Source organism: Leptodactylus fuscus, chromosome 8 (assembly GCF_031893055.1).
Source record: "Leptodactylus fuscus isolate aLepFus1 chromosome 8, aLepFus1.hap2, whole genome shotgun sequence".
In the NCBI taxonomy this organism is placed as follows: Eukaryota; Metazoa; Chordata; class Amphibia; order Anura; family Leptodactylidae; genus Leptodactylus; species Leptodactylus fuscus.
Window position 1 is genome coordinate 23,812,929 of NC_134272.1, and position 16,430 is coordinate 23,829,358.

Genomic DNA, 16,430 nt, shown 5'->3' on the forward strand with positions numbered 1-16,430 from the left:
GGCTCAGGAAGCGTGCAAAAAAGCGCTGCAGGAAAAACCATGGAGGCAACGCATCACGATTTTTCCTGCAGCGCTTTTAACAGAAAGTCTGTAGAGGCTTCATACGTGGACTTTCTGCCTCAATTATATCTATAGGGAAACTGCCGATGTTTCCTTAGGTGTAAATGACATTCAGCAATTTCCCACACTGCAATGCGTATTTTTCTGCAATCATTTGCTAGAATATCATCCACTTTGCAGGGACTGTAATAACCAGCCTTAACCTGTAATCTGTATATAATATGTAAATAATCGACTTGTATTTTCTTATATTACACATCAAAGGAATTTTCCCAGTAACATGTCTGTGACTAATATTTCTATAAACATCCCAATTATACAGAAACAGGTTGTTCTGTATATACACTACTTATCTCTTCTTCTAAGAGCACTTCTCTCACGGACCAGTTTTGCAGGATGTCACATTTCTTGTGTATGATACAGTTGTGTACCAGCTGCTGATATAAGACATAGCCTGGCTTATATATTAGAAAAAAATTTAAAATCAATAAATCTAGGACAGGAATCTCTTACTGTTCACAGGTTATGTTACAATGTAGCATCAGCCACTTGTAGGAAAAGCACTGCCGACGTGCAATAGCCAATGATCTCACGATTATACATGTAAATACCGTATATACTCGAGTATAAGCCGACCCGAATATAAGCCGAGGCCCCTAATTTTACCACAAAAAACTTGGAAAACTTATTGACTCGAGTATAAGCCGAGGGGGAAATGCAGCAGCTACTGGAAAATGTCAAAAATTAAAATGGCCGAGTTTTTAGGTGCAGTAGTTGCTGAGGTAGGGGAGGGGGTGTTTTGGTTGTCTGTCTGCCCCTTCCCTGAGCTTGAGGACTGGGGTTATTTCTTCCCCCACTTGGAATTCAGCCTGGCTGTATATAGGGGATCTGCAGTGCTCCTATTAACCCCTTCCTGACAGAACAGGAGCACTACAGATCCCCTATATTCAGTAGACCGGGCACAGGGATACCTAATGTGTTTGTGTTTCATAATAATTTTCTACTTTTATATGTATTCTAGGGAAAGGAGGGATTTACAACTTTTATTTATTTTCATTTATTTTTCTAAAGCTTCTTTTTTTCCCCACTATTTTATGAGAGATTCTATACATTGATATTGTGGCTGGTCATAGACCCCCCCCCCCGCAAAAAAAATAAAATAAAAAAGATAAAAAATAAAAAACATTTTCTGCTGACTCGAGTATAAGCCGAGGTGGGCTTTCTCAGAACAAAGACTGTGCTGAAAAATTTGGCTTATACTCGAGTATATACGGTACCTATACTTACCTGCATAATCTTAAGATTGTTGGCAGCCGTATGGAGATAGGATTTTCGTCTGCACTACTATCTTGGAACGCAGCCTTGAGGAGATTGTTAAAGCGGGTTTCCCACTAATAACGCATCCCATTTCCACAGAGCAGTAGATAAGTATTGGATTGCTCAAGGTCTTAGTTATAGGGACCTCTAGAAAGCAGGAAATCCTTGAGTGTCCCAAGTGAGTGGAGTGGTGGCGCAGATATGTGGCCACCATTCCGATCATTTCCATGGGACTGATACTGTACCAAGTTCCGACACTTGTGAAACCCTGTTCTTGTGTTTTGTGGGGAGTTGAATGTTAAGACCTCCAGAAATGGGACACTTACCTCTTATCCTAGGGGATAAGTGTTATCAGTAGGAGAAACCTTTTCAAGCTGCTGAGATTGGAATTATAATAGATAATGCCGCCATACTATACATCATAAAGAATATTGAACCTTAGTGTTTCATGACTGCGATTTTTTTTTAGTAGGGGGCTTTTATCTCATACTATGGAGTTACATAGTTCAGGCAAAAGAGACCAAAACTTAATATATTGATAACATTTCTGGCAAATTAGATTAAGTATTTACTTATTTTTTTTCCTCCAGGATGAGCCAAGTTCGGGAATGGACCCAAAAACAAAGAGACATCTATGGAAAATTATCTCGGAAGAAGTCAAAGAAAAATGTGCGGTGATACTAACATCTCACAGGTAAGAAGCCGCACAATCAACCATCCGTTACAGGGGACACCATCGAGGGCTGTCACGAGAAACCATGGCCCAGGAGCGGCAGAGGATTACTTAGTAGAGATGAGCGAACACTAAAATGTTCGAGGTTCGAAATTCGATTCGAACAGCCGCTCACTGTTCGAATGGGTTTCGAACCCCATTATAGTCTATGGGGAACATAAACTCGTTAAGGGGGAAACCCAAATTCGTGTCTGGAGGGTCACCAAGTCCACTATGACACCCCAGGAAATGATACCAACACCCTGGAATGACACTGGGACAGCAGGGGAAGCATGTCTGGTCAGAGTACGGAACTCGACCAATCAGCGCTGGCTCTGCTGGAGGAGGCGGAGTCTAAGATCGCTCCACACCAGTCTCCATTCAGGTCCGACCTTAGACTCCGCCTCCTCCGGCAGAGCCAGCGCTGATTGGCCGAAGGCTGGCCAATGCATTCCTATGCGAATGCAGAGACTTAGCAGTGCTGAGTCAGTTTTGCTCAACTACACATCTGATGCACACTCGGCACTGCTACATCAGATGTAGCAATCTGATGTAGCAGAGCCGAGGGTGCACTAGAACCCCTGTGCAAACTCAGTTCACGCTAATAGAATGCATTGGCCAGCGCTGATTGGCCAATGCATTCTATTAGCCCGATGAAGTAGAGCTGAATGTGTGTGCTAAGCACACACATTCAGCACTGCTTCATCACGCCAATACAATGCATTAGCCAGTGCTGATTGGCCAGAGTACGGAATTCGGCCAATCAGCGCTGGCTCTGCTGGAGGAGGCGGAGTCTAAGGTCGGACCTGAATGGAGACTGGTGTGGAGCGATCTTAGTCTCCGCCTCCTCCAGCAGAGCCAGCGCTGATTGGTCGAGTTCCGTACTCTGGCCAATCAGCGCTGGCCAATGCATCCCTATGGGAAAAAGTTTATCTCACAAAAATCACAATTACACACCCGATAGAGCCCCAAAAAGTTATTTTTAATAACATTCCCCCCTAAATAAAGGTTATCCCTAGCTATCCCTGCCTGTACAGCTATCCCTGTCTCATAGTCACAAAGTTCACATTCTCATATGACCCGGATTTGAAATCCACTATTCGTCTAAAATGGAGGTCACCTGATTTCGGCAGCCAATGACTTTTTCCAATTTTTTTCAATGCCCCCGGTGTCGTAGTTCCTGTCCCACCTCCCCTGCGCTGTTATTGGTGCAAAAAAGGCGCCAGGGAAGGTGGGAGGGGAATCGAATTTTGGCGCACTTTACCACGCGGTGTTCGATTCGATTCGAACATGGCGAACACCCTGATATCCGATCGAACATGTGTTCGATAGAACACTGTTCGCTCATCTCTATTACTTAGGACTCAGTTTGATATTTTACACCATTGTAAGGTTCTGGATAAAAGTATAAAGGGGCTGAGCAACCAACTGCTTTACTAAGAGAAGCCTGCGGTAGAAATCAGGCTTCTCAAGTGCGCCCTGCAGGCATGTCTGTATGTAACAGTGTGCATTCTGGAATTGTGCTGCGCCAACCTGTTTACAGAATACAAGCAGCCATAAATGAAATTTTTACTTAACTGATGACACCTTATTTTATAACTCTGAGATCTCACTTATTCTCCTTCCGCAGTGCCATCTTGTCCTATCTGGCGGTCTCTCTACAAAATGTTATGATTTCGTACTGTTTTACCTAGTGCATAAATTATTACATTCTCCATACAAATAGTAGGGAATAATAGGAAATACCTGTTAGGCGTGGTTCATATCTGCGTTCAGTATTCTGTTCGGGTAGACCGCTTGGGGACCCCCTGAATGGAAACCTATATGCATTAAAAAGGGGTTAGCTAAGAAACCACACAGACCCCATAGACTATAATGAAGTCAGTGTGTTTTCCACACGGTGTCTGTATGAATCATGCGGAGAGAAAAATACTACAATTAGTAATTTACTTGCTTGGTTCTGGGATCGCTGATGATAGACATTGGGGTCCGGCAATGTCACAACCTCTGGGTCATGCGATCTGAGGCAGGATTAGGTCCCCTGGGTCACCCCACCGCCTCCTCAACAAATCTCAGAGGTAATTGTTTGCCCGTGCTATGGACGCTGGCTTTACTATAATAAATTAATTACCTCTGAGATTGGGGAAGGAGAGGGGGCAGATAAACCGGGGGGGGGCAAACGTTGTCTTGGATCACACAACCTGGGGGTTATGATGTCACTGGAACCCCAGTGTCCATCATCAGCGATCCCCCAGATCAGGTAAGTAAATTTCTACTCCCTGGACAACCCCTTCAATATCCTGCTGGTCTTCTCTGTCTGAAGCAGTTGACTAGGCAGGGTGGTGGGCTTAACAAAGGGTGTAGGGCTGATCTTTTGTCCAACTGCAGAAAGAAAAGGTTCCTGACAATTGTTTAATCTGCTGTCACGGGACAGTAGGAAGGAGGTAGGGGGAGAGGAAGAATGGCCGAGCCCCGTGGGACTCATGGGGAGACTACATATTTCTCAATTATATTTGCAATATAACGGAAGAGCGATGGGGTAGTCTTTTACGTTTTTGTGCATTAGTGTTTTTCCAATGAGGTCGGAGCTAGGGTTCTGTCGGAGTACGTTACATTCCCTTTTGTATATCTTTAACAGGCATACTTTTTTGCCGTAACGTAAAGTGTAAAAGTCATCTATACCAATAAAAAAGAACCGTTCCAGATATCTGCCATAACAATGAATGCAACCATATCAAATAGCGACTATCTGATTACTGGCTGTGCAAGCAATACATACACAACGCAGTGAATGGGGATATTTTTAAAACAAGCAGCAGAGCTATTTATGAAGATGTACAATTGATACAGTACAATGGTACATCAGTGGTTTTGTTTCGGATCTTAACATTATTAGTTATTGTGAGAGCTGTGGAGGCAGAGAAATAATTCCATTTTTTTTAAATAAAAAAAAAAAACGTATATTTCTTGGCTAATGTTTTCTATACGGTTTTTGATTCAGCTGCTTTTTCGCTTCTTCTTATCTCTTGATTTCCATTTTATCACCTAATAAGCCTCTCCAGAATCTGAAATTAAAGATCTGGGATTGCATAGCCGATGTCTTCCGAGAGGATATGGAAGAGTATGTACAAGTGATAATAAATCAGATGGACCCAGCGCACCGGCTCTGTTTGATTTAGTGCTGTGATTCCATCACATAATGACTGCACATGTCTTAGTTTTCGCAGTATTTTGTGCACCCTATAAAATCCCTCTTGCTCTTTACTATAATATGACATATTGAGGTGCACATGTCAAGCTTAAGAAATTGAAAAGTGAAGCAGGAAGGCATCGCTAGGCTGTGTCAATAAATTAAGATGTTTGCTTCAATTTGCTTTTTATTCTTTGTATGGGGGAATAGGTTGGAGAGCAATTCAGTGATAGGATGTGAGGACAATCGCAGGAGGGAGAATACGAAGCGCTGTAATAGCCTGTCATGACATGGGGCAACAGGCAGGGTAATTGGTTTTAAAAATGTAAAAGAATAGGATGATATGGGAAACGGTCAGACAGAAATGAGAGAGGGGATAAGGCTTTGGTTTATGTTTTACCCACAAAATAGGAATTTAAGGGCTGGAACTACATTTTGCAGCACAAAAACCTGTTATTTGCTGCAGTACGGTGTAATAAAAACCAGGGTCTGGTGAAGGTCCACCAAATGCTAGGCTGATATCTGACGGAAGAACATATGCAAGTCCATTGTCATACTCATTGTGTTCGGCATTGAGGTTACATGTACTAAAAGGGGGGTTACATTAACAGATTTACCTATTAAGGATAAGGCCCCACTTAGTAAGCCGCAGGAAAAACTAGATTCCTATGGAACTACTGGACTGAGTGTATCAGTATTCAGGACCCTCATTTTTGTGATGAGTTGGGGTCCCTGTGTTTGGCCCACACCAATCAGCCACTTATTTCCTACCCTGTGGATAAGGACTAGGATTAATTTGTGGTCTACCATATTTGTACCCCTAATTACTCTCTATCAGAGGCCACATTCATCAAAACAAGGGGGTTTGGAGCTCCATGCTAAAAACAAAACCAGTGATCAGACCACTATAAAGTTATATTACTAAACTAACCAGCATATACTATGAGTATTTTAAGATTACAAAACACAAAATGGGTGGGGGGGGTCACCCTACAGTATCTATATGCATATACACATGGGCTTGTATATTTCATGAGATATTATATGCATATGATAAATTATTGTACGTATCAATTAGTAACTTATTACAGAACTGTAATGGTAAAAAAAAGTCTAAAAAATGCTTTCTTACTATCGTAACAGAATCCGCAACATTATACAACATGGCATGTACTAATTCTCTTTCTATTCTGTATTCTCAGCATGGAGGAGTGTGAAGCCCTGTGCACCAGGCTGGCCATCATGGTGAGGGGGAAGTTTCAATGTATCGGCTCTTTACAGCACATAAAGAGCAGGTCAGTGACTTGTGTACTTATCTATCAGTTGCTTTATAGATTGAGCTTATATATCTTGATAATGTAAGCATTTCTATCTATCTATCTATAGCATCTATCTATATCATATCTCTATCTATCTATCTATCTATCTATTTACTATCTATCTAATATCTATCTATATATCATATCTATCTATCTATCTCCTATCTATCTATAGCCTATCTATCTATCTATCTATCTATCTACCTATCTATCTATCTATCATTGTTACTAGGCTATATATTACTAATGTGGATTTAGGGCACATATATTACTAAGTGTGTTTTTTGGATATAAGTTTCTGTCTTTTAAATGGTGGATCAAACTTTATCGTCCGTGCACCACATTCAATGAATATTAACTGTGTATATTTAAAATTAACGATTTTTTTTTATTATTTTGATATTATAATGAAATATTAATTCAATAAGGTTACTACTCTCTCTACATGGATGGACCATTTATATCCAATCTTGGACATCCCCTTTAAACTATGGGCAAGAAAAACTTTGTCCAAATGTAAACGTTAGGATTTTTTTTTTTTTTACACCATTCTTAAAGGTGTTGTCTCCTTAAAGACGCTTATTCCCTATTTTGTGGATAGGGGATAAGTGTCACATTGCTGGGGGTCTGGGAATGAAGCGCCAGTACACTTGTGTGACCGATGCTTCATTTACTACTATGAGGCTGCCAGGATTGTAGTCTCCAGGAGCCCCATAGCAGTAAATGGAAGCGAACTGGTGTCTCATGCAGGTGGAGGAGGCTTGGGGGACTTTCAATCCCTCGTTCTTCTCATCACTGGGGGTCTCTGGCATTCAGACCCCCAGTAAAGTGCCACTTATTCCCTATTCACCATATAAGAAATACATTTCTATCATGGGACAACCCCTTTAAATGACAAAACATGACTATTTTTATACATATACCCAACACCCCCATAATCATTGTTTGGCATCTCAAACAGTAACATCCACCATGAGCAACTCATATAACTCAGATAACAGCTCAGATAACTTTTCAATGCCATGCAAATATATTGCTGACTTATTATGCCAGTGAGAAGTCTTGATAATCCATATAACAAAGCGAACTCCAATTCACCGCAGCGGCGTGCGAGGCTTTGTAGAGGTCACCGGAGCTGGAATTCATATTTTATGATGAAGTGCTGAATGTTACAGTATTTCACTCACAAGGATATCCAGGAAATTCTTCATCCTTTTACAATTTTGAAACTTTTTCATACTGAATTATGTATCTGTGAAGGTCTCAAATTGAAAACACTGGAAAAGACAAGATCTTGATATGAGGAGATGTATTTAGGTGCCCAGCAAATGAAGTTTTAGCATTTCAGCTAAATTCTATTGGCTTTTTTCTTGGGGCTAAAATCACACATGAAGTTTTATTACAGTTATTTTTAATTTTTCAGCCAAAAATTATTGAATACAAAATAAAAAAAAAATGTTTTTAAGGCTAAGGCCCCACGTTGCGGAAAAGCAGCTTTTTTTGTTACAGATTCTGTTGCTGTTTTATAAACCAAAGCCAAGAATAGCTACAAAAGGAAGGGGAATATATAGAGAAGGTTCTTATACTTCTAACTTTTGCTCAATCCACTCCTGGCTTTGGCTCAAAAAACTGCAACAAAATCTGCAACAAAAAAGCTGCATTTCTGCAACATGGGGCTCAGCCTAAGGGAGCCTTCACACGGAGTAAACACGCGTGTATTTTTGCAAAATACACGTGTAAAAATAAGACTCCCATTGACTTCAATGACATTTTACAGGCGTATCATGCAGACAGGAAAGTAGATCACAGAGAAGTGAATAACTAGCAGATGGGTGGGGGTGTCTGACTGCTTTGACCTATCAGGAGAACCAAGGAGTTTGATCTGAAATTCTGAATGGAGATGTGGTCCAGCAGCAGGTGCACTGCTCCATTCATTTCAATGGGAGGGCGCCGGTTGTGGAGCACTGTAGGTCAGCCATAGCTGTCACTTCCATTGAACTAGATGGAGTGGTCACTGCAATGCTCCATTCAGAACCGGAAAAAAAACCCTTATAAGTTGGGGTCTAAGTGGTCCGAATCCTGCCAACCGAAAGTGTTTCGTGTTCCTATACCAAATTTGTGATCAGTGATTTTTTTTTTTTTTTTTTTTTTAATCAAAAGGATTTTTCCATCTGGCCAAAAGTTATATGCTATCCTATGGGGGAAATCTTTTTGAATAAAACAAAATCACTGATCACAAAATTAAAGTGCTTTACTATGGACTGTAAAGAGGAACTTTCACCACCCCTGGAATCTGTTTTAGTAAACATATGACATCCCTATTAAATAATAATTCTTAAGAATTATCAGATTGGACAGTGTCAGATTGCCTAGACGTACATCCTCCAAATGGTAACACCCACTTGTCAATTTATTCATAATTTTCTTTTTTTATGTAGATTGTGAGCCCCATATAGGGCTCACACTGTACATTTTTCCCTATCAGTGTGCCTTGGGAGTATGGGAGGAAATCCACGCAAACACGAGGAGAACATACAAACTCCTTGTAGATGGTTTGTCCTTGGTGGGATTCAAACCCAGGACTCCAGCGCTGCAGTGCTAACCACTGAGTCACCATGCTGCCCCATAAATGTCTAGTAAGAATGCTACAAAGCAGAGATCAAGGAAACAAGGCTCCAGAAGAACTAGCAGGTTCCTATTAAATAAATATCTGGCTCCAATGTTTATTCCATAGGACAAAGCTTAGAAAAAGCACAACTCAGAAAACGGCCTAATGGAGCTGTCCCATCATGTTTGCAATACAATATAGGAAAGCGCGGGCCACAAAAAACAAGTTCAGTGTCGGAAAATGGCTGTGAATGTATTTTAGAACTTAGTAAAATGTCTGCGAGCTTAAGGCACTAAAGAAATAATCTGCAATGAATTCATTTCTATCCAGCGGACTTGCACAATGTGATTCTACTCGGTGACGCACTGTGTACATTTTGTGAGCACTTGACATTTTGCAGTTGTGGCTCCGATGTCCTTGTCACTCAGCTCTCACTACAGGACTGGATTTGTTTCCTAGCTACAGAAGGCTCTGGGCTTCTCTAATAACATGTGAATGGTGCACTCCGCCATATGGTACAATCTGATCATCCTCTCTTATATTTTCAGATTTGGAAGTGGGTTCACAGTGAAGATGCATCTGAAGGATTCCTCTGTCAGCATTGAGACAATTACCAGCTTTATGCACTCACACTTTCCAAATACGTTCTTAAAGGTAACGTTTAAGGAAGCTGTTGCATTTATTATAGGTTGTGCATCGTGCTTTTAGATGGCTATGTCATAGCATAGCACACAGTGATGTCACACTGCAGAAGTAACACACATGGTGATGTCACAGGACGGCAAGAATGTACCCAATGATGTCACTATATGCAAATAATGCCAAGTACAGCCATAACACACAAAGTGATGTCACTGTACAGGAAATGATGTCATATTTTTATACACGGGCAAAATAATTATGGAATTAAAAGTACAGTATAGGGGAAATGTACAAAGTTATATTAACAGGAACAACGTAATAGTTCAGTAATCCAAACAGCATTTCAACCGAGAGGGGGTGCCTTAATTGTCCACATGGCCTGTTAAGGTATACAGTATACATGTCATAGAGGAGGGGAACCCATTAGGTCCTTGACCATATGGGAAAACTCTGCCTTCATAGATTATATCCAAAGTTCATTTCAAAACGTCAGACTATAGGAGGTGATGATAGGCCAAAAAGAGAGACCACATTTATCTGATGTCAGGTCAGGCAATGGTTCACGGCAGGATGCAGACAGGCCCACGTGGTACATGGTAGAGGCTGCACATATTGATATTACACACACACCTTATAGTCCATGAGATGGGTGGATACCTAGTATTCCCAATGCAAAGAGATAAAGCATATATAATGAGCACCTATATACATACACCCCATATATACATACACCCCATTCTCATATACCCCATTCAGATACACCCCTTACCAGCACCCCATTCTCCCCCAACCAACAGAACAGGGCCTGGTTGCATGCTACAAAAGAATAAGTCAATCATCATTAGGTATTCATATTTTGGCCCAAATATGCAAGCTTGTAACCTACGTCAAGGGTCCCCATGTCTTGCAAGTCCGTGTGCTAACATCAAAAACCGTTCACTTACGTTGACATCCTTATCAATCATGTCACTGAAAAAAAAGGCCACATTTACAATGTGCAGATAAATAATACTGTTATAATATCCAGCTACTCACCTACAATACATTCCAAATCCACACATATAAGACTTGTCACATGATACAGGAGGTGTCAGAGAAGTGCAGATGGTGTTTATGGCCTGTGGATGGGCGTCACTGGACCCCCCTCTTAATAGTCTACTGACAGTATACACACGTCAAATCCTGTTTAGCGTTGACAGTATCTGGGCACGGGCAAGAAGTCCGAGTTATTATTACTTACTATGAATAATTATTACCAAATCACAGCTGCATATACAAAGATCAATCCCTAAAAGAGAGAAATTCACTTGGCACTGAAAGAGTAGGAGCCCTCGGGAAGGGTGTTCAAGCCCCATTAGTAATGCAGGTCTGTAGGAATTCATATATAATACACTTTGCATTGTATTGAATGTAAACACTTCAGATCAGTATAAGAAATCTTTAATTCTGACACTGATTATTGATACGAACCCTTAAGTATTGGATTACTGCCCCCTAGCTCTCATCTGGCAGAGCATCATGGGAGTCCTAGCTCCACAACAGGCAGATAACGTTAGGATGTCGGACTGCCGAGCGCATTTTCCTTATCTAGTTCTTATAATGATGCTCCCCGAGCACTCGCTGCCAAAACAAATATCCTACTTTGCTATTGCCTAGAGCTGTTTCTGTGCAGCAAAAGAGCAAAGTGAAAAAAAAAAACCCTCTGCCGTGATACATCTTAATAATTCTGGATAGGTTTCCCCGTATCGAGTACAAGAAAGCGGATCGTTTAATTAATCACCCCTGATGTGGTTTTATTTGCTTTATATACCTATTAACATGCAGGGGAATTCATGAATAATGGACCCCATACGGTTAAATGCTTCTTCATAAAACCAATGGAAAAAATTACATTAAAAAAAAAAAACACAACAATCTCTTACAATTATTCCTTTGAAACTTTATTCTTCTGAATAATTGAAGTTTTATTTTATTTTTTTTTTCCTTCCTTCTGGGTCGCTCTCAGTTTTCAAGGCCTAAAAGTCCTTTAAGGAAATAAGTAAGGAAAAAAACCCCGGAAGATTTCAATGTACTGAATGTAAAAATGACAAAGTATAGGGTTTGTGATTTCTGGCAATGCAAATGGTTTATTCGGAATAAAAGATTATTGTTTGCTTTAAGCACACTGATTCTCTGCTCTGTAAATAACATGTTTGTGTAGAGGATTCTCCATTGTGTGTAAAGCAGCGGACTGTGAGAGCAGAGTAAATGTGAGTTGGAGCTGAAACAGAGAAAAAAAAAAAAAATCACATTTATATGGAACAGACCCTCCAGCTGCAACGAATACACGTTTTTTCTTATAATGCCGAATAAGGCCTACTTCTTATCCACCCAAAATACTGGAAGACTTTCTTAGGTCTTATGGTTATGATGAATTTTAATACTTTCACAAAATGTGACCCCCTTCCTGCAAATGGGCATACCATTACTTCTCAATTGACGTGTCTTTACCGCAATGGGATATAATAGTCCATCCAATGGATGGCAGAGTAGCTGAGCCTGTGTCATGGGCAGTCATATACCAACAGTCCACAATGTTGTCACAGTGTCAAAGTTGTTCAATCGATAGACGCCATCAGCACCCTGTGAAGCCATTGCAGGGTACCGATAGCTTTTTATGGCAGTGAGGAGCAGGATAAAGGCGGGTCTTGTCTACTAGTCTATGCCGGGCAGTCTAACCCTGTTTCCCCAAAAATAAGTCATCCCCCGAAAGTAAGATATAGCAGAGGTTTTGTTGAATTGACTAATATAAGGCACCCCCAAAAGGAAGACATCCCCCAATAATAAAATTCTTTCTGCGTAAGGTTGTATGAAGAAAAACATTGCAGCCGGCTGAACACTGTGCGCGATGTTCCGTGTGCACAGGTATGCTGGCTGCTGACGCCGCTGCGATACGTTGTATCTACTGTTCCTGCTGCTGTAGGATGTTCCTGCTGCCCACTGTGCATACACTAAGCATCATATCTACTCTCCCAGCTCATCCCACAGCAGCAGGAACAATGGATACAACGTACGGTATCACAGCAGCCGGCTTTCCTGTACACACGGAGCACCGCACACAGCGATCAGCCGGCTGCAATGTTTTTCTTCATAATGTCTTTGCACAGAAAGCACATCTCAGCGCAGCAGCACACAAAAATAAAATAAGACATCCCCTGAAAATAAGACATAGCACATCTTTAGGACCAAAATTTTATATAAGTCACTGTCTTATTTTCGGGGAAACACGGTAGGTACATAGTTACATAGTAGATGAGGTTGGATGAAGACATCAGTCCATCAAGTCCAACCTATAACCCTACAGTCCCCTGAATGTTGATTTAGAGGAAGGCAAAAAAAAAACAAAAAAACACAGGCTTATGCCAATTGCCCCATTTCAGAGGAAAAAAATTCCTTCCCGACTCCAATCTGGCAGTCAGTATAAAAACCCTGGATCAACGTGTCCTTAAAATCTAGAATCCAATTTTGCTTTGGAATAGTGAGTATTCTAAAGCATCTCACCATTACCTTGTATTCATCTAGTGGGGCATAACGTACCGTGAAATTGGATTCAATAGAAATTAATCAAACAAATATTCTACCTTCCCTTAAAACTATTTTTTTTGTGTCCATGGCAGGATTCAAACCCAGGACTCCAGCACTGCAAAGCAGCAGTGCTAACCACTGACCCACCATGCTGCCTTATAATAATACTGTGATATAAGATAATGAAAAAATATCTAGACAAATGGTAAACCTGCAACTCATAAATAGGTTAAGTGATCGGGAAAGATTGGATCCCTATCATCGATCGAGCAAATTTCACGATCAGGATCGGGAGGAAAATGATTGGAAATCAGATTTTAAAATCGATTCTGAAATCTCAAAATCGGCTCAACCCTACTCGTAAAGGCAGAATTTCTGATTTTTTTCCAAGCCACACCAACCAAAAAAAATGAATATGTGTATCTCAGATTATGGCCAATGAAAACACAATGTAATAAAAATGTAGAGATAGTTTTGTAAAGTTAGAAATTTAGAAATGTATCATTGAAAATATTTTTAAAACTCACTTGGTCTTTGAGGCTTAACATAGGCTGGGCCGAAGCACTGCGTCAAAGATGGCCGTGATTTGCAAAAAAACACTAGTGGTTCCACTGCAGATTTTTTTTTCTGCAATGTGTGGATGAGATTAGCCAGAATCCCATCCACTTTGCATGTAATGCAACGTGGGACACCGGCCTAAATAAATTTTGGAAAAAACATGGCGGCTTTAGCAGCTCAGCCCCATTCCGCAGAGATTTAACGTTCATACATACCCAAGACAGTAGAGGTGAACATAAAAGAGAAAAATTCTCATTTTTAAAATTTTTACATTTCTATAATATTGTAAAGCATTTCCTACATCTCACAATGGACCCAAATGACGGGAATGCCCTCCGTTATACCATGCCTAGCAAACCCAATACCGTGCCAATTTTGGAAGCGATTTGTCAAACGAAACTCTCTGTTAACTAAGGTCTACTAACACAGGCCCAAGTACAATGGATACTCATGTAGAATTACATTTCCTTACAGGAACATCATTTCACAATGGCGGAATATCATGTTCCGGTTTCTGCTGGAGGAGTCGCCAGTATATTTGACCTGCTTGAATCTAACAAGAAAGACTTGAACATCATTCACTTTTCAGTCAGTCAGACGACTCTGGATGAGGTACTTGGAAAAACTTGTTTTCTATTTTTTGACATAATTCTGAATTGGTCTTAATAGTATAATCTCAATGATCGCGACTGCAATGATTGTACAGAAGTGACCGCCTGTATATTCAATACAATATCACAACATGGGCTTGGTGGGCACAACCTCCGGATAGCCAAACGTAGACACATAGAGGATAGACATTTTGTCACAGTATCGCAAAATCAAGTTGTTTTTAAAGATGGTCTTTTGGTCTCATATATCTCAGGATACATTGTGCCAAGGGAACCGGTAAGAGCTGTATGTTTGTCAATTAACTTGGTAACGCTTAGTTAATAACTAAACTTTTAATTTTCTGACAGTATTTGTTTAATACATTTTGTGATATATTTTTAAAAAGAAATTGTGGCTCCTTTCTGTGAAATCCTTCCCTTGTTTCTCTATTGAGAGCTGAATCTAGATTAGGTGTATGGGCTGTATTACAGGTGTATGGGCTGTTGTATATTGCAGGAGAGAGAGTCACTTTATGTAGTTATATCTCAGGCACTATAGAACCTAGAACAGTGTTTTAGTGTCATATGAAAGATGGGATTCTCAACAGAGATGTCACCAGTTGAAAACACAGTCGGGATTGGGAACAGCTACCTATAAATATATCAGTCCTGACTAATGATGAGCGAATAGTATTCGAAACTGCAGTTTCGAATACCTCGCTCCAAAGGAACGAATGGAAGCGGATGGCACATGGCCAGGGCGCGGCATGCGCTTAAACCCTTGCTGTTCGCCCGCTCCCATTCATTCCTATGGGAGCTAGATATTCGAGACTATGTTTCAAATACTATTCGAATCAACTCTAGTCCCGACTAGTGATTCCTTTGTAAACCTCACAGCTAGAACTGCGATCTTAGTGTCATATGAAAGCTGAGCATCTCATTTTTCATATGACACCCCCAGCCTTAGCTTTCCTGCATTACACAAGAGTCCCACCACACTCCTAATGAAAGCAGTGTTTGGTGTGACCTACCACCCATTCTCAGCCTCCGAGATTTATACAACAGCCCATAAACCTGTATTCCATATTCAGCTCTTACAGAGACAAGGGAATGAGTAACGAAATGCAGGATTTCAAAGAAAGGAACCAAAATTTGTTAACCAAGTTTATTTCAAATTGTATTACACAATGACACATATGATGCCAGAAAAGTTGTTTGAAAGTTTAACAACACTTTAAGAGATAGTAGATATCAAAATGTCAGCATACTGTGGGTGGGTGGGGGTAAGGAGATTGATTTCCTCCACCTTTAAATCACTTGGGTTAAAAATCTATTACAATGGAAAGCAAAGTGATCCTGAGTAGATGTTCTTTCCTCCATGATGGCCTTATGTCGTAAAAAGGCAAATGTATAGGTTGAGAAGTCCTAGAGAGGTCTAAAGCATCAAAGTCCTTGTAGTAATGTTTGCTTGATAAGTTCTGTCTTTTTATTATACCAGTATTTTTGATATACTGCTCTGTTTCTTTTCCAGGTTTTTATCAACTTCGCCCAAGACCAGGCAAGTCCTGATAACTCAAGGGAAAGCAGTCAAGGATCTCTACAAAACGTGGCGATTGCCTGAAGCACTTCTTCTCCACCTGTGAGGCTGGCCTCACCATTGTGTAGTCCATCATAAACTGCACAGGCTTTTATATGGTTGCACAAAGCTCTAGTTAAGCCACTGAACTGACTCTTCCTGAGCTTATTTTAATGTTCGGGTGAAATCAATTTAAGATAAATTTAGGTAAATTTAAAAAATTTGAACAATGGTGAGGACTAAACATCACCATATTCTGCCTTGTGAGGTCCCAGGGGAAAAGCTTGGTAAGCT

The 16,430-nt window shown here is 40.5% G+C and overlaps 1 protein-coding gene across 1 annotated transcript in view; it reads left to right on the plus strand.

Annotated features, from left to right (window-relative positions):
* Positions 1-16,181, plus strand: part of ABCA12 (ATP binding cassette subfamily A member 12) — a gene marked incomplete at its 5' end in the record, with an annotated part of 74,885 nt that extends 58,704 nt beyond the window's left edge. The window contains 5 exons of the mRNA XM_075285395.1: positions 1,968-2,071; positions 6,482-6,574; positions 9,755-9,860; positions 14,445-14,582; positions 16,092-16,181. Of these exons, the coding sequence (XP_075141496.1) occupies positions 1,968-2,071; positions 6,482-6,574; positions 9,755-9,860; positions 14,445-14,582; positions 16,092-16,181 (531 nt within the window). The remainder of the gene's footprint in view (positions 1-1,967; positions 2,072-6,481; positions 6,575-9,754; positions 9,861-14,444; positions 14,583-16,091) is intronic.
* Positions 16,182-16,430: the final 249 nt, after the last annotated feature.